Raw genomic sequence first — 21,919 nt, forward strand, 5'->3', positions numbered from 1 at the left:
TTCAGTTCAAATTACCAATTGATCCAAGCAGGCTAACACAGCACCTGGTTGTTAATCTGTCATTACCAAGCACATTGCTGGAATGCCCTTTAAAGTAAGACAGTTTGTACAGAACTTCAAGTGGGCTGAATATAAGGGTGAATTTGTACTGAGGATATCCACAGTAGTCATGAATCTACATGAGAGAAGTAACCAATGTTGCATAAACACCACCTTTTTAATGCACATTAAAACATATTTGTCCTAATCTTGTCTTCTAAAAAGCCATTAGCAAGTAAAGCAACAATTAGGTAAAAGCCATACTATTAATTGAGATTTTGTTCCTGCTACTGTGCATCTTACTTTGCTGCTAAATTTAAATTTACTGAGTGGAGATAGCTTTTTATTGTGGTTCTGGCATCACATTGCCAAAATAGTTAAACCAGAAGAGAAACAAACACAAACTACCCAGCAAAGGAATGCATGTCAGTAACTTTATTGAAAGATAAATCCCTTAGTACCAAAACATAATGGTAGTTGGTTAGGCTGCCTTTGCCAACTCAGAATTAATCACTGATGAGGTCAGATTATTGAAATAGATGAGCCTTTTGGGAAAACTGAGGTTATCCACAAAACACAGTTTACAAAACTATAAGATATATTATGGTTCTTTGGTTTATTTTCCAGGCACATTTACCCATAACATGTCAAATTTGGGTAGAGCCATTCTGGATGGACTCAGGCTATTACTCACTGCACTGCGTAACTGTTTACAACACTTTTAATGCCATAGATCTCCTTATAGACTTAATAGAAAATCCTGAATACTACCTTAGCAACTTCATAATTATGAAGACATCTCTTACTTTTTTAATTACTTTCTTTAGGCACAAGAGGGACAATTAGTGAAAGTATATTCTCTTCCTTTTAAAATTCTAAATTAGCAGTTCTTTTTTTAAATGTTTATTTATTTTTGAGAGAGAGTGCGAGCATTGGAGGGGCAGAGAGAGAGGGGGACAGAGGACCCAAAGCAGACTCTGCACTGACAGCAAAGGGCACGATGCAGGGCTCATGAACCGTGAGATCATGACCTAAGCCAAAGTTGGATGCTTAACCGAATGAGCCAACCAGTACCCCCTGGAATAGCAGTTGTTATAAAAACAGCCCTTAGTAGAAGCTTACGGAGTGTTAAATCAAGTTTTTGGAGTGAAGTTAATTTATTTTGAATTACACAAACCAGTTTTTCTTGATGGGATTAGACGGAGGCAGTAGATATTGTGTAAGTTTTGTCATGGATACAAATATTACCTGTTTTTTAGAAAAAATATTAAAGATAACCTAATATGCCAAAATGACTAGGGCTGTAGTTTTGCTTTTACAAAATGCCCTCAAATTTAAATGTGATTTCCAAGTAGCAATAAAGTCCACATCTCTGGATTATCTGTTTGCACTACAGGTACCAAGAAACCATTTTCACTGCCTAAAACAGTAACCCTTATTATGCCTTAAAAGTGCATTTGTGAATTGTTGGTTTTGATGTATACCTCATAATTTAGAATTTAATTAGGTTACCACTTTTAATACCACCTAAATACAATATACTGACCCAATCTACAAAGTTGGATCAATGTTTGAAATGAAGATTCACAGTTAACCTTCCCAGGCCTGTTATTAACATTTCACATTTATACTCTTAGCTTTGATTTGTATGCCTCACAGATGAATTCAAATTTAATTATAATTCCACTACAGCATGTTAATTAGGTAGTTTTCCCAAATCTGAGAACATCAATGCTAATCTCGTCGTGATGTTTTGAGGCTTCACAGCTTAAATCCATTATAACATTATGGAATCCATAGCTCAGGATTGTGGAGAAAGGCTTCAGAGGAGTATTGTCATTGTAACAATCCTATTTAAACAAAAAATCAAGTTATTAGAAGTCTACAAAATATAAATATTAACTATTAAAAATCAACTGTTCAATTGAAGATTTATAATCATATCATATGTAGATGTGTTAATATTTAGTTTGAATAGGAAAAAGTGAAATCACCACTCAGGTAAATTTAGATGGCACCAATGTCCATCGTATCAGTGACAAGGTTTACATTTTTTATGCATATAACTATTTTCCAGTGTTCTAACTGCTATAGCAATGGTATACAACTACAGCACTGAGACACCCTGGCAGTTTGCAGATACCCAGTGTGGAGATCATCTGCCATAACTTACTTTAAGAATAACATCCAATTTCATACTGATTTTGTTTATAAGTCAATAGTCTCAAATTACTTCATTTAAGGTTGAAACTTTTGGTCCTGTTGTCCTACTCAGGCTAGTGTTAACTTTAAATGTGCAAGAACTTGAGTCTACATAAAGCAAAATGAGGTGAAAAATACTGTCTTAGTGCTTCTTTTACAATTCAGCTTATTAAGGTGATTTTCTAAGCTGATAATTTAATGAAGTGGCCAATGTGCATATCAATGATTGGATAAATTCCTTACTCTCAGGGCATTCTATTTTAAATGTAGTACTGCCCTCAAATATTAGCTAACTAGATCAGTGAAGTCATTTTCTCCATTGCTATTTTAATTCCATTGTTTATTTTGAAAATAATTCAGATTTTAATTCCTCAACTCTAGAATAAAACTGTAGCATTAGAAGATTTTCTCTGTATGGAGAGTAACTATGAACCAAATTTACCAATTAAGGGACCATTTCAGGAATTGTTGGAAGGTGGGTTATTCTGTAGTAACTATGTTTCAATTGCCGTGCTGTACGTCCAGAAACAATCCATTTCAACTTTTGAACATTTGGTTTGGAACACTTGTTTGATGAATATTCAGTTAAACACTTGGATACAAGCTCTTGCCAGAAGGTCAAATCTCTGCCACTTATCTGTACATAAAAAAAAAATTATCAGTCAATAAAAAAGTCCTATAGTATTTAACTATAGCAATAATTGTCATCTTCCTAACGTGTCTTTCCTTGTCAAATAAATCTGAGGATAAGCTACTTACGTTTCAAACAGACACATGACATCTCATTTTACTTCAGGAGATAGTACAAGTGGTTTAGTTTCTTTTACAGCTGTTAACACCATTTAGGCTATGACCTTGACATACCTTGGAATGTGTCTGAAGACATTCTATTCCTTCTGTTAACTCTACACACTTCTGTGCTTGGATCTCCAGTGCAATGATAGACAATGCCAACACAGAAGGCTAAAAGATAAAATTTAAAGTATTGAATAGAAAATAGGTATATAAATAGGTTTAATCTTTATATAAAATATTTACCTTTGCTTTAGAAATATGATCCTGCAGTGGCATGCCTTAAGCTGAGCTTCTAGTCTTTCAAATTAAGACTATTCTTCCTTTAAAAAGAAAATGAGATTAATTTTATATAGAAAATTTAAATGTAGTCACAAGAGATTTTTAGAACACTGAAATCATTTTAAAGTAAAGTTTATGCACACTTACCACAGAAAATAATTTGAAGAATTCCTTCAATGGTATTAACTTCTTAAAGATGTCATAAATGAATTTTAAATAATTGGTTCCCCCTTCTTGAAAAATGTATCATGCCACAACTATCCAGTTTTTTAATCTATTTCTACACCTACTAAAGTTCTTTTTCCATAAATCTGTTAGATGCTTACTTACTAGGTTCTATGAGTTAACTAGTCTATAAATGGAAAATGTAATAAAAAATGTAAACATGTCCTTTAATCCTAAGAATTGGCCTTCACAGACTTCAAGAAGCTGTTGACAGCTTCTGCTGGATAGTGAAGTGAAAGTGCTGAAGGTGTCATTTTGTTTACTTTTTTTCCCCTCATTTTACTTATTTTCATTAGAATTATCCCAAGATACTGATTATTTGCAACATCCAGAATACCATTTTGATTTCCAAATCTTTGGGCAAAACAAAGGTCACATACCTTTCAATTGGCAAGTTCTCTTGAATGAGTGAATAGTAGAGTTGCAGAAATTGAAAGGCAGTAGTAGCTTTGACTTTCCAACACACCTTCTCCAATACAATCTTTTCCATTCTCATCAAGTCTGAAACTGTGAACCTATACTGGCTTATTCGGATCAAGTCAGTTGCCAATGGGACATTCCTTTCCTCTTCTATTGATTTTACAGCCAGATAGAAGCAGCTCAGCCCAACACACCCAAGGTGTTTGGGCTGTACCTAAAAAGACAGTAAGCCCATTTCTTTAGCTTATTTCAGTTAAAAAAACCATAAAGGATAATATAGAACTCAGACCCATCATTTATGACAATGTATCCTTGAGGTTTATTTTTCAACTGTGAAGGACCTAACAATATCCAATCATACTTCAACTGCAGCCGGTCAATGCTATGTACCTACTTGGAACCAATTTTGGAGAAAGTGGACTAAGTTTCAGTGTAATGTTTGGCTTCAGCCCATATGAAACTTTTTTTTTCCCCCTTTGTAACTCACTGTAGAACTGTCAGCACTGTGTTCTAGTTGGGCCAAATAATTAACTGGTCAAAGGCTTCTGTGAGGACTGAAACACCTTTACAGTTTATGCACAAAATTTCTTTCTAGGATGATGTGTTTTTCCAGGCTGTTTTCTTTATGTAATGTGTAAAATAGTTTTTAAATACTTTAGCACACACTGTTTATTCTACTTCTAAAGCTTTACCCACTCCCAGTCTTTTATTTATTCTTTCCAGAATACCGACAATGTAACAGTGTCAAGCTTCTATCCACCCTAAATTCCAGCTTAAACTAAACTTTAAGAAGCTTGTACCAGTGTTTGTACCCTTCTTTTCTTGGAACCCCTCTAATATATTTATTCCTCTTTAGATGTTTAATTTTATTATACTTTGCATTGTATAATAGTTATTGGTGCAAACATTCTCCCATAAGATTATAATATTTTTAAGGGACAGATGTGTATTATTAATCTGTGCAACATTTATAGATTCAAAGGTAGTGTCCAAAGAATAGTTTAATTAGTCTGTCTGAGCAAGTTTTTTGAACCATCCAATTCAGCAAATACTGAGTTCTTTCTGTATATGATGTGTTGTGAAGGACTAAAAGATGAGTTTCATTCCAATTGCTGTATCATCTCATTCACTAATGACCATGGGCACAGAGAAGGCAGATATATTTTTAACAGTTAAGCAAGCTCTGAAAGTTACATGGATGTCCACTTATTCAGTATAGGGAAATAATTACATATGTGTTCCTCCTTCAAAAGATACTGTCTTCCCTATTGTATGCAAACTGATGTTGGAAATGGCAATTATAAGCAAGATCTGAATAGGTCTAGGGCTAAAACAATTAGAACTTTATATATGACTAGAAATTAAGATACTCTATTGACCAAGTGGTTCACAGCATCAAAAAACAAAAACAACAAAACAGCAAAAAACCTCTCTCTTAAGTAGGCTTCACGCCCAGCATGGAGCCCAGCTTGGGGCATGAACTCCTGACCCTGAGATCAAGCCCTGAGTTGAGAGCAAGAGTCGGACGCTTAACCTACTGAGGCACCCCAGTGCCCCAAACCTCTAATTCTTAACCACAATCTAGCATTCGGCCTCTAACAAATTTCTTTAAATTTAAAAACAACAGTAAATAAATGAAAATGCCCAACCAAAAATTTTTAAAAAACAACAGCCACCTCTCATACTGGGAGAGTCTGCAATTATTTGTTATTAGGTTGTTTTTCAATGTCAGAAGTTAAATCTAATGATGCATTCCTCTTGATTCTAAGGAAGAGTATTCATCAATGCTGTAGCACACAGAATCATCACAATGTTTTGGCTACTTGATGAATATAAAAAGGTCAAGTTTATGAATACCAGCCGAAAGCTAGCTATTCCATCTCCAAAACACACTGAGCAAAATTAAGAGATACTCTGTGTAATGTAGCTTTAAACATACCTTCATTTTGGACAGGAATCTGTCCAGTAAATTCACAGCTAGAGAAAATGTCTCCGTGTCGAAGCCAAAGAACTGAGTTAGACTAAGAAGATCTTTTACTTCAAAGTCCCTTAGCCTTGCAGTCATTCTGAGGCCATTATCGTGTGCAGATTCGATTAGTCTCAAGCCGCAGACCTTTGGCTGACATCTCGACTCCTGTTCCAACAGGGCATTCAGCTGGTGTAGCAGTTTCTGAGAGTCAGTTGTTGTCAGTACCTCTATCATCTATATATAGAACAAGGCACAGAAAGGAGTGTTAAGAAAAGCCCTTCCTGCCTTCAACAGAAAGCCAAGCAGTTTTTACTCAAGTCTCCCTTCCCCCAAAGCTGCTAGTGAATCTAAGTCCTTGCAAAGTGCCATCTGTTACCCCCAACCCCATCCCACCAGTTGGTCACATCCCAAATTGTGAGTTTTCTACAGGGTGGGAGCTGTGCCTTAAAAAATTTGCAAACCTTCAAGAAATTCTTGTTCAAGCCATTCACTGTCAAGAAATAACTATGAATATCGATGCTGCAAGGGTGAAATTAGATGGTAGTATGTATTCTGCTATATATTAGCAACAAGGAACTGTTAATGTTAATTTTACTTAATCTCTAGTGCCTCATCTGTAAAGTGGGTATGACTATTATTACCTACCTCATAGGCTTGTGTGGAAAAATGAAATCACCTAGGTATAGTGCTTAGCACCTATAGTAAGTACCTAGTAAACACGGGACAATAATAACTTATTTCTACGTCTGTAAAACGAGGTAACAATATTGGTCTCTGAATGGCTATTAAGATGATTCACCTAGAGTTTTGCACAGTGCGTAACACACAGCGCTCAATAACTGATAACTGTTATTGGTGTCAGGAAAGGAAGCTTAAAGCGTGCTATGGGAACACGGAGTGAGGGCAGGAGGCTAATTTAGTTGCAAAATGAATTTAGGAGTTTCATTAATTTAAAAGCCGGTATTCCACAGCTACTATGTCCTGGCCACAACTAAGCCCCGGATACAGGGCTACCTCCCATACACCAACTGAAAGACAGGGAGGCAGGGGGATCTTTAAAGTGGGGCGACGGACGCAGATGAGGAACCACTAACTTTATGGGTCCAGCTCTTTTAGCCCTGGGCTGGTCCCTGGGGCCTGGCCAACCTGGCGTTAATACTTCTCAGGAGGTCGGGTCTGGCCCCGCCCCTCCAAGCTCGAACTAGCCTGGACTTGTTGCTTACAGCAGCGGGAGAGTTAACTGAGAAAAAGGGCGCGGGCCGAACTTACCCCTCACCCTACGCCCCCAACCCTGCTACCTAGCTGCACCACGAAGTCAACCCCGAAGTCCCAGCTCACCTTGACCGCGACTGCGGCTCCTCGGTGGTAACCTCCCTCCCCGGGCCTGCTCTCACCTCACCCCAGGATATCAGATCCGACAAGCCCACGAGGCGAGAGGACTCGCGGGTAAGAGGTGAGTGGCCCGGGGAGGGGGAGCCGTCCTGGGTGGAGGTCTCCGCAGCGCCGCCGAGACGACACTGCCCACCACAGAGTCAGCTCGGAGCCGAAGGGGCCGCGCCTGACTGCCCGAGTAATATATTGGAGGGCGGGGCTTTCCCGAGTCGGGAGGGGGAGGGGGAAATTTTCGCCCCTGATTGGTGTAGTTCCTTTGATGGATGGCCCCAGCGGTCCAAAGAGGGCTGGTCTGTGGAGGAAGAAGTCTAGCCAATCAGCACACACTTCCCATCAGAGTCAAATTCTCCGCCCCTTGAGACCACGCCCTACTTCCTCTAAGCGTCTCTCATTGGAGAATTTTCTAAAGCGTCTTCAATGAAGGGAGGTCGAACTAAATGCTGCACGCCCCCTGTCCCGGGTAAGGTCTCCTCTGGCAACCGGATTGGCCAGGACATCCTTCCAGAGTGTACTGGGAGTTTTTGTTTCCTGTGGTTTAGTAAAGTGGTTCGGCCTTCTCTTTTTAAAATTACAGTGGCTAGTTACAAAACACAAAGTAAAGGCTTGATTTTTCATTACAGATGGAGAGTTGGTGTATTTTCTATGGGGTGGTGTATTAAATTTCATAGGTTTCTTCTTGTGAGCTTTGGATATCAATATTTCTTGCCTTAATTTGCTTTTTGTATAATTTATCAAAGAATGGAGTCGGGGTAGGTACATTCTTGGTCTTTACCAATTTTCTGAATTTTGTTTTTTAACAAATTGAAAGAGAAAAGCTGGTAGCTTTTTAAGGGCTTAAAATGGAAGGTGTGTGGTTGACTCCTAAGAGGAGTACATGGGGAAATAGTTGTAGTAACTATGAATCTAAGTCCACAGATCCGTGTGTGAAGTGAGCCCATGCCATGTTGGTGGGAAAATAATTGGCCTGAAGCCTTCCTGGACTCCCTCTTTCTCTCACTGTCACAGATGAGAAGGGTCTGCGTTAAAAGGACCTGAGGACTGGTGAGCAAGGAGTCAGTTATCAGTTCTCATGGACTGTGCTGGGATGTCTCTGTTCTCATGATCTATTCCTGGTTAGTGGCCATCTGGGCTATTAAAAGTAAAACTCTGAAAGATTTACTGGTATTTCTGCTCTTTACGGTGTATTTTCTTGAGGCAATGCCACAGAACCAAGTCCCGAAATGGGGGCAGAGTTGTGGAGAGAAAGGGGGAGGAGAAACTGGGGAGAAAAGTTAATATTTCAAAATAACACCTCAGCCACAAAATCATGTTAGTTGACAAAGTGCAGCCTTTCAAATGGGGAAGGGGCCTTGGTCCTCCTTGAAAACAAACTTACATAATGAATATAAATGGACAATTTAAAAAATACTACAATAATGTGTGAGTTTACAAATGTACATGTTTCTCTTTTGGCTTTTAGTTACAGCATCATTCACTGATATCTATTGAACACATAATACGTGCCAGTGGAGAACAACATATATTGGTCCCTGTCCTTGTGGAACATGTAAGGCTTGTGGACACTATGAACACATAGACTTTGGAATAAAACTTTTTCAAATCATAGGCTACTAACTAGCTATGTGACTTTTAGCAAGTTATTAAATCACATTGAGTTTCCATTCTTTTTTAAAAATGGGAAGTAAAAGCACCCTCTTCATAGCATTATTGAGAAGATTAAAGCAAAGTACATAAAGAAGTAGGCAATATGCCTGGAACAGAGTAAATACTTGCTAAATAGTAGCCTTTATTATTAAATTACTAACATTTCTTTCGAAATGTCTTGCTTAACCATACATTTGATTGTGTTTTCTCTATTGTCAGATTTAGTGTTCTCAGCCTAGAATCGGACTATTAGAATATTATTTATTTAAAATTAATAAAAGTATCTAAGTTGCATGTATTATTTTCTATACCTATTATACTTGAAATTTTCACATGAGACTCTAGGTAATATATCATTATTTATGTAAACATGTTTCTCTCACATTAGGATCTTATTATTATTATTTTAAAATCTGCAATTCCCTACATGAAAGAAATTGTTTCAATAGCGCTAAAGAAACATTGATTAAATATAACTCAAGTCAAATGGATATTCCTTACCTTTTCTCGTTCCCCTCACCCCGTCATTTTTATTCATAATATTAGAATACAATCATTTAAATAATTGAAAAGACCTAACTAGAAAAATGTGCAAATGTACCACCCAGTTATGTGCTCTTGTGAAAGAAAGAAAATGAGCCATTCATTAGTTATGATTTTATTTTTATTTTTATTTATTTATTTATTTTTAAATGTTTATTTATTTTTGAGACAGAGAAAGACAGAGCATGAATGGGGGAGGGTCAGAGAGAGGGAGACACAGAATCTGAAGCAGGCTCCAGGCTCCGAGCTGTCAGCACAGAGCCCGACGCGGGGTTCGAGCTCACAGACTGTGAGATCATGACCTGAGCTGAAGTCGGATGCTTAACCGACTGAGCCACCCAGGCGCCCCATGATTTTATTTTTAAAGATGTGTAGATTTAATAATGAGTTTCTGTCAGGAATAATTCAAATGACTGGCTTCTAAGGTATTTTCTAGGCTCAATGATATATGCAGCTGCCATCTTCTTACTTTCTTCTCCGTCGACAGTTAAGTGCAGCAAGAACCAAAGCTCAGAATGATAGCCTTGAGGCTGGGCAAGAAGTCACAGGAAGATTTAATCATATTCTCTACATTTTAGACTGCAGAAGTGCCTTTGAGCAACAAAAATTATAACAGGTATAACAGTGGTTGTATGTCAAATGCTGCCATGACTCATAGGGAAATTCCTAATTGGTTCTGTTTCCATCCAGGAGATTGGAGGAGGTTTTGCCTCACCCTCTTTGGGCTCCTTGACAAATGTCCAGAACTTTTGGATGTAGATTTTTCCAGTTGTGATAAGGGACTAAGAAGTGAGGATGAAAAGGATCTCAGCTTAGTACCTTCCCCTCTGTTTCCTGATCCTTCCTGGAACGAGTTATTACAACCCCTACTACCTCCAGCTGTTCGCTAGAACATCTACTCAGTCCTGTTTGTATGAAGACAGCTTGCTTGTCAGTGGCTTTTTTTGAGTCTTTACTAGCGCCTAGGATACCAGAGAAATTGTGTATCGTCTGGGTGGTGGTAGGGAGGCAGGACGAAGGATCCGTGGAAAATAGATTAGTAAGGTCAGGTATATCTTGCCCTTCAGAGATTCTCACTACCTCAGAAAAGGTAACCGCTTTCAACTAATTGGGGTTTCATTATATTCAAAACACCTAAACTTTGTTAAGTAACCACTGCTTCATAAAGGCACTGGGAAACGTTAGAGGGAGATCTCCTGTTCTCTAGTATTTAGTTTAATGGTCATAGATTCTGTTGACTGCAGGGCTAAAAGCCAAGATCAGCCAATAATAAAAGAGTTTTCAGGGCATCTGGGTGGCTCAGTCGATTGAGTGTCAGATTCTTGATTTCAGCTCAGGTCATGATCCCAGGATCATGGGATCGGGCTTTGCATTGGGCTCCTTGTCAGACTCCCTGCTGAGCATGGAGCCTGCTTAAGGGTCTCTCTCTGTTTCTGTCTCTCTCTCTCTCTCTCTCTCTCTGTCTCTCTCTCCCTCTCTTTTCTCCACTGCCCCTTCTCCTGCCCCCCCAACCTCCTGCCTGTGTGTGCCCCCTCTCTCTCTCAAAAAAGTTTGTATTTGTCATATATTTACCATGTTCCAGGTTGTATGCTGAACTTAAACCCACGTGATCTTTCTTAGTTCTCTAAAACTCGGATATTATTATTATCATTATTATTATTCAGAAATGAGGGATATCTTGTATACTTTCTATTTACTAGCTACCATTTACTGTTTACTAAATATACTTTATACATAACTTGAATTTGGATTTTATTACATTAAAAAAAAGTTTTTATTTTGGAACATTTCAAACTCATTACCTACCTTCAGTAGCTATCAACATTTTGTCCATGTTGTCTATTTACTTTCTGTTTGTCCATTCAACAAATATTTACTGAGGACTTTGGAGATGTCAGACCATTGTATTTTGTAGTCCAGAAGTAAAAATGTTATAGTCCTTGGGGCGCCTGGCTGGCTCAGCCATTAGAGCCCGTGACTCTTGATCTTGGGGTTGTGAATTCAAGCTCCACATTGGGCATACAGCTTACTTAAAAAATAAATGAATAAATAAATCAATTTAAAAAATGTAATAGCTTTTGGGCCACAGGGTGTGTTGGTTGTTGCTCTCTGTGAAGATAGGGGATGGAAGGAGAAGCTGGGTCATTGTTTTCCAGGTGCATCTCTTCTTTAGTCTGAAGGCCACACTGAGGGGGTCTCTGTGGTCTTCTGCTTTAGTAGGAGAGGGTGGGAATGGGGAGGGATAACAATTCCTTTCCTTTTAAAATTTTTTTATTTATTTAACATTTATTTTGAGAGAGAGAAAGTAAGCAGGCAAGAGGCAGAGAGAGAAGGAGAGAGAGAGAATCCCAAATAGGCTCTGCACTGTTAGCACAGAGCCTGATGAAGGGCTCAGTCTCATGAACCATGAAATCATGACCTGAGCCAAAATCAAGACTCTGCGGCTTATCTGACTGAGCTACCTGGAAGCCCCAGTAATTCCCTTCCTTATTCAGGTTTCTGCCTAGGCTGCTACCCTGTCTTCCCCAAAGCATGTGCGTATACACATACACATCTAAACAAAAGGTTTTGACAGAGTTGAGGCTTGGCAAATGAAACATTGCATTTGCTAATCTTGCTTTTTTCTTCCTTTGCATTGTACTAGAATAAGGTTATGTTGTAGGTCAGAACTTTTGTTCTCTACATTAGCCTTAAACTGTCCGAGGCCTTCCTTGCTTCATGTCACTACTTTCCTCATTTCTTTGGCCTCTTAACTCTAATTCCTGATCTGAGCTTTGAAAGATTTAGCCAAATGAAGAGGCTGGTGCAAAGGGCATTCCAGACAAAAGTAGCAGTATGTTCAAAAGGCTCCAAGGAAAGAGAGGGTGAGTGGATTTCTACAAATGGGATATAGATTACTCTGGCTAGAGGTTGGAGGGTGTTGAGCGGAGGTGTCTAACAATGAGATGGGGAAAGAAACAGTTGTTCATCCTAAAGGGCCATGTATACCATGTATACCATTCTTGGAATTTTGGAGTTTATTCTATAAGTTTTAGGGAACCAACCATGGAACTTAAAGAGAATACCACAATTGGATTGTGATTTAGAAAGACCACTGGGCAACAGTGTGGAGGCTAGGAAGAAGGAATCAAGAGTGTACTTGCGAAGAGTAGTTGAGAGACCATTGCCTTAATCTAGGGAAAAAGTGACAGGATTGAACTGAGAAGTAAGAAAGTAAAAATGGGAATGGAAAGAAGGAGATAGATTTAAGGGACCTTTCGGGCTAGAGCTGGTGGATGTGGAGACTGGTTAGATTTGATTGGCCAGGGGATCAGGAAGAAGGAAGAGTTCAGTAATAATGTTCAGATTTTTGGTTTAAGTAACAGGTTGAATGGTGATTCTATTTATGTGCTAAGATCAGGGAATACAGGAAAAAGACCAGGTTTGTGGAGGAAATATTTGAGCCAGTGATGCCTGAGGATAGCGATGTCCAAAAGACATGCAGAACAACTCTGGGTGCTCCAGATAGCTGTGGGCTTCATCAGAATATAGGGGATGATTTGAGTTATAGAAATAAATCAGGGAGAAGAGATACAGGAGAGAATGTGTTAAGGAAGCAAGAGAAAAGTTTTCAAGGAGAGAGGGAGCACCAGTACTTGATGTTGTAAAGAGGATAAAATGATGTCTGAACACAAAAGAGAAAATGAAATCAATGAATATACAAACCATTCTTTCAAGGATATTGACTGTGAGGGGTGGAAGCAATGGGCAGAGGGTGCACATGATATTGAGAGAGATGTTTTGCTTTTCAAAGATGAGCTAGATTTGCACATGTTTAAATGATGCCTGGAAAGAGCCAGCAGGGAAAAAGAAGCATCTGACCACTGGAACAATCTAAAGCCTCATGTGACACTAGTCAATTTACATTTGGTCAGCTGTATTGTTATAGAAGCTTCTAGTCAAATACTCACAGATTACAATGGAAGCAAACATCACAGAGGAGCAGAAATTCGATGTATTTAGCGTGCTTGAAATTCTCTAAATAGATGTTAAGAAACAACACTAAAAGCTTCATATATGTTTATGTTTTCTACAATTGTTTTATGTTCATGATTTCCAGTCTGAAATTATTTAAAGGGCTCTTCTTGATTTAAAATATTCTGGCTTGTCAAGTTTAGGAGCATTGTATCAGTGTTGAAGAAAGAGTAATAAATTAAAACATGCATTTTATGTGCCCATGTGTAGTTAAAATATGATGGAACAAAGCTTCAATTTGCTTAAGCCTTCTAAAATATCTAGCTTTTTGTTGGAAGTCGCCCATGCATAGATTTAGCTCAAATAGAATAAAAACTTAAGGCACATTACTGAAGTTTCTATTTTTAATGGAAATATGCATATATTTACATCCTGCAACCATAAATACAGTCTATGTGAGCATGAAAATACTTGGATGTGATAAATAATACTGCCAAATAGCATTGATACAGATTTCTCTATAAGACATTTCCTGCCAATCCTTGCCTGGTAGAAGAACTTTCAATAATTAATTTGGTTGAGACACAAGGGACAGACTACATTTTGGGTCTGTTTCCCTCCTTATTAGTTCACAGCCTCAGTGCTTTCATATTTTAACAGTTCGTCAAAAGTTGTGAGGCTTAATTGAACTAATACATGGAAAGAGAACATGTAAGAGCTCAGTAAGTATTAGATATTATTATGTTATTATTAGCATTTTTTATTCATTTTTGAGAGACAGAGACAGAGCGCTAGCTGGGAGGGGCAGAGAGAGAGGGAGACACAGGATCTGAAGCAGGCTCCAGCCTCTGAGCTGTCAGCACGGAGTCCGACGTGGGGCTTGAACCCATGTACTGTGATGCGAGATCATGACCTGAGGCGAAGTTGGATGCTTAACTGACTGAGCTACCCAGGCATCCCAGTTATTATTATTTTTACGTAGGCTTCAGAACCCAGCACAGAACCCAGCACAGGGCTCGAACTCACGACCCTGAGATCAAGACCTGAGCTAAGATCAGGAGTCTGATGCTTAACCTACTGAGCCACTCAGGCATCCCAGTGTTAGATATTATTATCTGTAGGTTTAAGTAACCTTCTGAGAGATAAATTATAACGCATAGCACTGCTGACATCAGTGATTAAGGGTATTTAAACTGAGTAATGTTATCAAGACATTGCCCTTCATTACTTACAATAATAAGTTAGCCTTCCAGTTGTTTTAACCTTGAAGCGGGAATTCATCTCCTAATATGCCAGATATAAGAGCTCAAAAACCGGGAGGAGTTGGCTTAATATAAATCTAATAAACATAATCCAATATTTTAGGTTTTTCTTTAGACTTCCTTCTGGTAAGCATTTTCCTCAAGAACTTTCCTTAAGAAACTTTTCATTAACGTGAAAGTGTGTAATGGTTCCCATCAAGAGGTAATGGCATCTTCTGTTTTAAGTAAACTTCATCATTGACAAAGGAATTTCACATATATTTTCTTGTCTAAACTTCCTAGAATCCTTCCCAGAGTTTCAGGGCAAAGATTACGTTTTAGTTTGCTAGGTTGCCATGATAAAATATCTCAGACAGAATGAATGGCTTAAATGACAGAAACTTATTTGCATATAGTCCTGGAGGCTGAAATCCAAATTTGAGGTGTCAGTAGGTTTGGACTCTCCTAAGGTCTCCCTTTGGCCTACAGATGGTCAACTTCTTGCTGTGTTCTTACATGGACTTTTCTCTGTGCTCACATCTTGCTGGTGTCACTTCTTCTACTTATAATGACAGCAGTCATATTGGTTTAGAGCCACACCCTTAGGATCTCATTTAATTTTCTCTCATTAAAGGCCCTATTCCTAAAAATAGTCACAGTGGGGTTAGGACTTCAGCACATGAATTTTGAGGGGGACACAGTTTAGTCCATATTTTCTTGGAGAGAACAGTAAGGCCAGAGATTTTTCAGGGTCACTTGGCTTGTGGTTAGCTTTTCATGATCCTATTTTTCCCCATCACACATCTCACATTTCCTGCTGAAATTATTTCTCCAGAAATGCTTTCTTGATGGCATGTATTTATGAAATGATTTAAATTCAGAAACAAAAGAATGGTATTTTATTCCACACCTGAAATCCAATGTTTAGAATTTCTTGATTGTATTTTGCTCTATTCAACTGAACTGACTGTCTTGGACTTCACTATTGTTTATTTTAGATGGTCTTTTACAATGCTTTTAGACTAGCTTGAGAAATTAAGGGTTAGCTTTATTCTAATAGTCCCTAACTCACAAAACCCTTCAACAAAAAACACTTAAAAAAGGGAAAGAAGCTGTTATGAAATTGCTAGCAAGGGATGTCATGTTACAAACTCCTCTTGGGCCATGAATTAACTATTGCTGTTTCAGATTTTCTTTTTTTTTTTTTTAAATAGAGGAATTAATAGAGACATCTTATGAGTATCAAAACAAATTATATGTCCGCTGTGCCCTCCCTTCACCTTTCTGGAGGCTGGGGAAGCCAATAGTAAGGTGCTGGAAATTTGGTTCCTGGTGAGATCCCTCTCTCTGATATACTTATAGCCACCTTTTAGCTCTATCTTCACATAGCAGAGGGGGTTTGGGGTCCCAGGCCCTGGGAGGATGGAAAGGCAAGCTCTCAATGAACTATCGGGACTTCATCAAGATAAGAAGCTTCTTCACAGTGAAGGGAACAATCAACAGAACTAAAAGGCAACCAACAGAATGGGAGAAGATATTTGCAAATGGCATATCTGATAAAGGGTTAGTATCCAAAATCTATAAAGAACTTATCAAACTCAACACCCAAAAACCAAATAATCCATTGAGGAAATGGGCAAAAGACATGAATAGATACTTCTCCAAAGAAGACATCCAGATGGCCAACCGACACATGAAAATATGCTCAACATCATCATCAGGGAAATACAAATAAAAATCACGATGAGATGCCACCTCACACCTGTCAGAATAGCTAAAACTAACAACACAGGAAACAATAGATGTTTGTGAGGATGTGGAGAAAGGGAAACACTCTTGCACTGTTGATGGGAATGCAAAGTGGTGCAACCACCCTGAAAAACAATATGGAAGTTGCTCAAAAAGTGAAAAATAGAGCTACCCTAAGATACAGCAATTGCCCTGCTAGATATTTACCCAAAGGATACAAAATTACAGATTTGAAAGGGACCCGTGCACCCTGATGTTTATAGCAGCACTATCAACAATAGTCAAACTATGGAAAGAGCCCAAATGTCCATCAACTGAGGAATGGATAAAGAAGATGTGGCATATATATGCAATGGGATATTACTCAGCCATCAAAAAGAATGAAATCTTGCCAGTGCAATAAAATGGATGGAGCTAGAGTATATTATGCTAAGTGAAATAAGTCAGGGAAAGAAAGAAAAATACCATATGATTTCACTCATATGTGGAATTTAAGAAACAGAACAGATGAACATATAGTAAAGAAAAAAAAAAAGAGAGGGAAGCAAACCATAACAGACTTTTAAGTATAGAAAACAACTAAGGGTTGATGGAGGGAGGTGGTAAGGGAGGGCTAAATGGGTGATGGGTATTAAGGAGGGCACTTGTTATGATGAACACTGAATGTTGTATATAAGTGATGAATAAGTAAATTCTGCTCCTGAAACTACATGTTAATCAGAATTTAAATAAAATTTGAAATAAAAAAAAAAAAGAAAGAAGAGCTGTCCAATCCCATCAACTGAGTCCCACCTTCCTCACCTCATTCAAACTTAATTATCTCCTACAGACCCCACCTTCAAATCCATCACATTGAGGAGTTAGGGCTTCAACATATGAATTTTTGGAGAGCACATTCACTCCATAACAGAGTTGTTTCTACTTTTTGTTTGCTATGAGTAATTCTGCGTTCATGTACATGTTTTTGTGTGGATATATATTTTTATTTCTGTTGGGTATGTACCTAGCAGTGGAATTGATAGGTCATATGCCAGCTCTATATTGTGAGTAATTCCCAAGCTTTTTTTCTAAGAGCTACTACACCATTGTCCCTCTCACCAACAATGTATAAGGGTTCCAATTTTCCACATTCTTGTCAACACTCATTATTTGGTGTTTGATGATAGTCATCCTAGGGGCTGTGATGTGTTATCTCATAGTTTTGTTTTGCATTTGTCTAATGACTAATAATGTCAAACATCTTTTCATGGCCTTACTGGTCATTTTAATATCTTCTTTGGAAAAAAAAATGTTTTGCTCATTTATTATGGTAAAATATTCATCAGATAAATTACCACTTTTAATGGTAAAGTTCACTGGCATGAAGTATATTCAAATTGTTATGCAACCATCAACCACCATCCATCTCACAACTTTTTCATCTTCCCAAACTGAAACTGAAATTCTGTGCCCATCAAATAAGTCCCCTTACTTTGATCCCCATTCTCCTGGAAACTACAATTCTACTTTTTGTCTATGAATTTGACTATTCTAGGTATTTAATATAAATGTTATCATACAGTATTTGTTATGTTTGTGACTGCTTATTTCACTTAGCATGATGTCCTCAAGGTTCATCCATTGTAGCATTGGCAAGAATTTTATTGCGTTTTTAAGGGTGAATAATATTCCATTGGTATGTATGTACCCTGTTTTGTTCACCCATTTATCATCAAGGATACTTGGGGTTGTTTTCAACCTTTTGGCTATTGGTGTGATGAAACACTGGTGTATAAAGGTCTCTTTGAGACCCTGCTTTCAAATGTTTTGAGTATATTGAAGTGGGATTGCTGGATCATATTATAATTATATCTTTAATGTTTTGAGAACTGCCATAACTGGTTTCTATAAGTGGGTTGTACCATCTTACTTTCCCACCAACATTGCACAATGGTCTAGTTTCTCTACATCTTTGTCACACTTGCTAATTTCTTTTTCTTTTTTTTGATAATAGCGAACCTAATGGGTGTGAAACTGGATTTATGTGGTTTTAATTTCGCATTTCATCCAATGATTAGTGATGTTAGACATCATTTTATGTTCTTTATTTTATTCTCTTTTCTTTGTTCAACTGATGTTTATTAGGTGTCTGGACACACAGAAACAAAATACATGATCCAGGATCTCCAGAAGCTCTTAGCAGACGTGTAGTCTAGTAGTAGTCGTCGTTGTCATCATTGTCTAATGCTTAAATTTCTTGGAAAAAAATTACTAACTTGTCTGAGTACCCACTCTCTCTTCTGAGTAAAAGTAATAACACCCATTCCACAGGAATGGATGTTGTGTCTTTTTGTGTCCTTATTTTGTCATTTGTATATGTTCTTTGGAAAAAATATCTATCAAGTCCTTTCCCCATTAAAAAAAATGTTTATTTATTATGTGAGAGAGAGAGAGAGAAGGAGAAAGAGAGTGAGCACGAGCAAGGAAGGGGGGAAGGAGTGAGAAAGAGAGAGAAAAAGAATCCAAGCAGCCTCCACACTGCCAGTGCTCAGCTCAACGCAGGGCTTGAACTCACAAACCGCAAGATCGTGACCTTAGACTAGATCAAGAGTTGGAGGCTCAACCGCTGAGCCAATCAGACACCCTACCATTATTTTTAATTTTTTAATTTTTTAATTTTTTGTTGACCTCTGAACTTTTTATTGGCCTCCTGCTCTCCATAGGTACCCTGCTTCTGCTGCTTCAGTGCCTCAAACTTTGGTATCATTGGTCTTAGGACCTTGCTATCCACAATCCTGTGGGTGGTGGTCATCTAGATGGTTTACAAGGAATGCTGCTATCCAGGGCATCACCAAGACTGAAGTCCTACCCGGGTTCCAGCAGGCGACAGTAGGTGGTGATCTCAGCCTTCAGCTTAAACTTGACATTGAGCAAGGAAGGCCTCATACTCTTGGCCACTCTCTGCCACTGCCCCTCTGCCTGGGCTGGGACAGCTCTGACTCCAGATGCAGCAGGACCCTGTTGAGTTGCTCCATCTGCATCATGTAGTGGCCCCCACCTCCCAAGCTGTTCCCCAAGCTGGCCTTCAGGTTTCTCATTGAGTGCAGGTTGATTTCCAAGGTCTGGGCTGTACGTCTCAGCTCCATGAGGGTCATCTCAACTGATCCTATCTTAGTGGTCTGTGAGGTAACCACTGTGGTGCTCTCCTCAATCTTCTCAGACCAGTACTTGTCCAGCTTCTCTCGGTTTTTGAGCCAGTTCATCATCCTGGGCCCGGATGTCCGCCATGATCTTGCTGAGGTCCTGAGATTTTGGGGGCATCCAAATCCATGGTCAACCCAGAGTTGACGTTTGGTTTTGTAGACCTTTTACTTCCTCCTCCTGGTTCTTCTTCATGAAGAGCAACTCCTCCTTGAAAGCCTCAATCTCTGTCTCCAGCTGCAGCCAAGTGACATTGGTGTCATCAATTACCTCACAGAGGCCATGGATGTTCACTCTTTCAAAGACTGGCACATGGCCAGCTCCATCTCATACTTGACTTTGAAGTCATCATTAGCAAGATGGGCATTGTCAATCTGCAGAACAATGTGGCATTGTCCACAGAATTTTCAAAGAACTGAGCCTTGATGGTCTTGAAGTATGTCCCCAGTTTCTGACCTGGGGTTCTTTCTTCTCTAGGTGTTTCCAGATTTTGATCTCCAGTCTCTGATTATCAGCCTCCAGGTCCTCACCCTCTCCAGGTAGGAGGCCAGATGGTCATTCAAGTCTTGCATGGTATCCTTCTTGCCCTGGATTTCCCTATGCCCACCAGAACCCCTGGCTATCTTGGTGGCCATGTCCCAGGCCCCCAACCATCCTGAAGCTGGAGTAGCAGGATTTGGAGATCCAGGAGCTTGAACCCTTAGTGCCTGCATAGACCCCGGCTGCACTGCTGACTGGCTGAACCTGGTGGCTGGGCGACTGCACCGAGCCCAGGGACCTGTAGTTGGAGGAAAAGGTAGAGCGGTTGGTGAAGCTCATGCTGTTCCAGGAGTAAGAGGAGAGGCTAGGAATCAGGCTTGGGCCACCACCCATACCATTTTTAAATCAGATTTGTTATTGTTGAATTCTAGGCATTCCTTTTATATTTGGGATATTAACCCGTTATCATATACAGTAGAACCTTGGTTTGTGAGCATAATTCATTCTGGAAACATGTTTGTAATCCCAAGCACTTGAATATCAAAGCGAATTTCAAGAACCAATGGCCCAGTTGTGATCATGTGATGTTTGGCATCATATACTACTCATATTGCAAGACATCACTGGTTTATCAAGTTAAAATTTATTAGAATGTTTGCGCATCTTGCAGAACAAGTTACTCACAATCCAAGGTTTTATTTATATGACTGGCAAATATTTTCTCCCATTCCATAGGCTGCATTTTTACTCTGTTGATAGTGTCCTTTCATGCACCAAGGTTTTTCATTTTGATGCAATCCAGTTTTCTATTTTTTTTCTTTTGTGGCATATGCTTTTGATGTCACATCCAGGAATCATTACCAAATCCAACGTTGTGAAGCTTTTCCCCTGTGTCTTCTTCTAAGAGTTTTATAGTTTCTCTACCCAACATAAACAGAAAAGGTTTTGCTTTAGATAAATCATTTCTCTTCTTCCTTTTTCTTTTCATGTTGTAATCCCTCATGTTCCCTATATTTACCACAAAGTGGCTAGCTAATCTGAGAATTTAACCTGTACCAATATTAATGTGTTTTTCCTATTGGTTATTTATGGCTACATTAAACAACAACAACAAAAACTACCTCAAAGCTAAGTGACTTAAAACAGTGATGCCATTTACTTACTAACAAATCCATACTCAGCCAGAGTAGACTAGAGTGGCTCAGAGACTGATAGCTGTAATTCTCTGAAGGGTCACTCACTCACTCACTCACTCACTCACTCACTCACTCACCTGTGTGGCCTTAATGCTGTCTGGGTGGGACTTCAGCTTTGGTTGTAACAGAATACTTGCATGTGATGTTTCCATATGACTGCTGTGCTTTCTTATAGCCTGGTGGCTGGGTTCCAAGGGTGAGCACATAAAGAAAGAGAGATAGAGATTAGAGAGCAGGCAGGAGCCATATGGTCTGTATGAACTAGTTTCTGAAGTCATGCCACATTCCTTCTGTTGTTCTCTATTTGCCAAGTAGCCTAGTCCACTTCAAGGACAGGGAAAATAGGCTCTGCTTACTGATATATGGCTGCAAGGTTCTGGGAGAGCATTTAAGGCCAGGAATATTGCTGTGGCTATTTTTGGAAATACAATCTTCATACCTCACAATGGCAATATACAAATTCTGAAAAGGCAATATTAAAAATCTAAAGAAATGATTGTCAAAATGGGAGTTTCAGGCAATAAAACACAGTTTTGGCAGAGATAGTTGGACGGCCCTTTCAGTAACATTAGGTAGGCAACCACATATTCTATAATACATGGACCAGTTCA

At 38.9% G+C, this 21,919-nt stretch overlaps 1 protein-coding gene and 1 pseudogene across 1 annotated transcript; both read right to left on the reverse strand.

Moving 5' to 3' along the window:
• Positions 1 to 456: 456 nt before the first annotated feature.
• Positions 457 to 7,489, reverse strand: CCNG1 (cyclin G1). Its single transcript, XM_030327982.2, is given in 8 exon segments — positions 457 to 1,889; positions 2,684 to 2,878; positions 3,106 to 3,206; positions 3,281 to 3,343; positions 3,346 to 3,356; positions 3,921 to 4,174; positions 5,900 to 6,163; positions 7,268 to 7,489. Coding segments are annotated over 6 exon segments (885 nt in total). The 5' UTR covers positions 7,268 to 7,489; the 3' UTR covers positions 457 to 1,889; positions 2,684 to 2,686.
• Positions 7,490 to 19,181: 11,692 nt separating this feature from the next.
• On the reverse strand, positions 19,182 to 20,451 carry LOC115521168 (annotated as a pseudogene).
• Positions 20,452 to 21,919: the final 1,468 nt, after the last annotated feature.

Source organism: Lynx canadensis, chromosome A1, assembly GCF_007474595.2.
Source record: "Lynx canadensis isolate LIC74 chromosome A1, mLynCan4.pri.v2, whole genome shotgun sequence".
NCBI lineage: Eukaryota > Metazoa > Chordata > Mammalia > Carnivora > Felidae > Lynx > Lynx canadensis.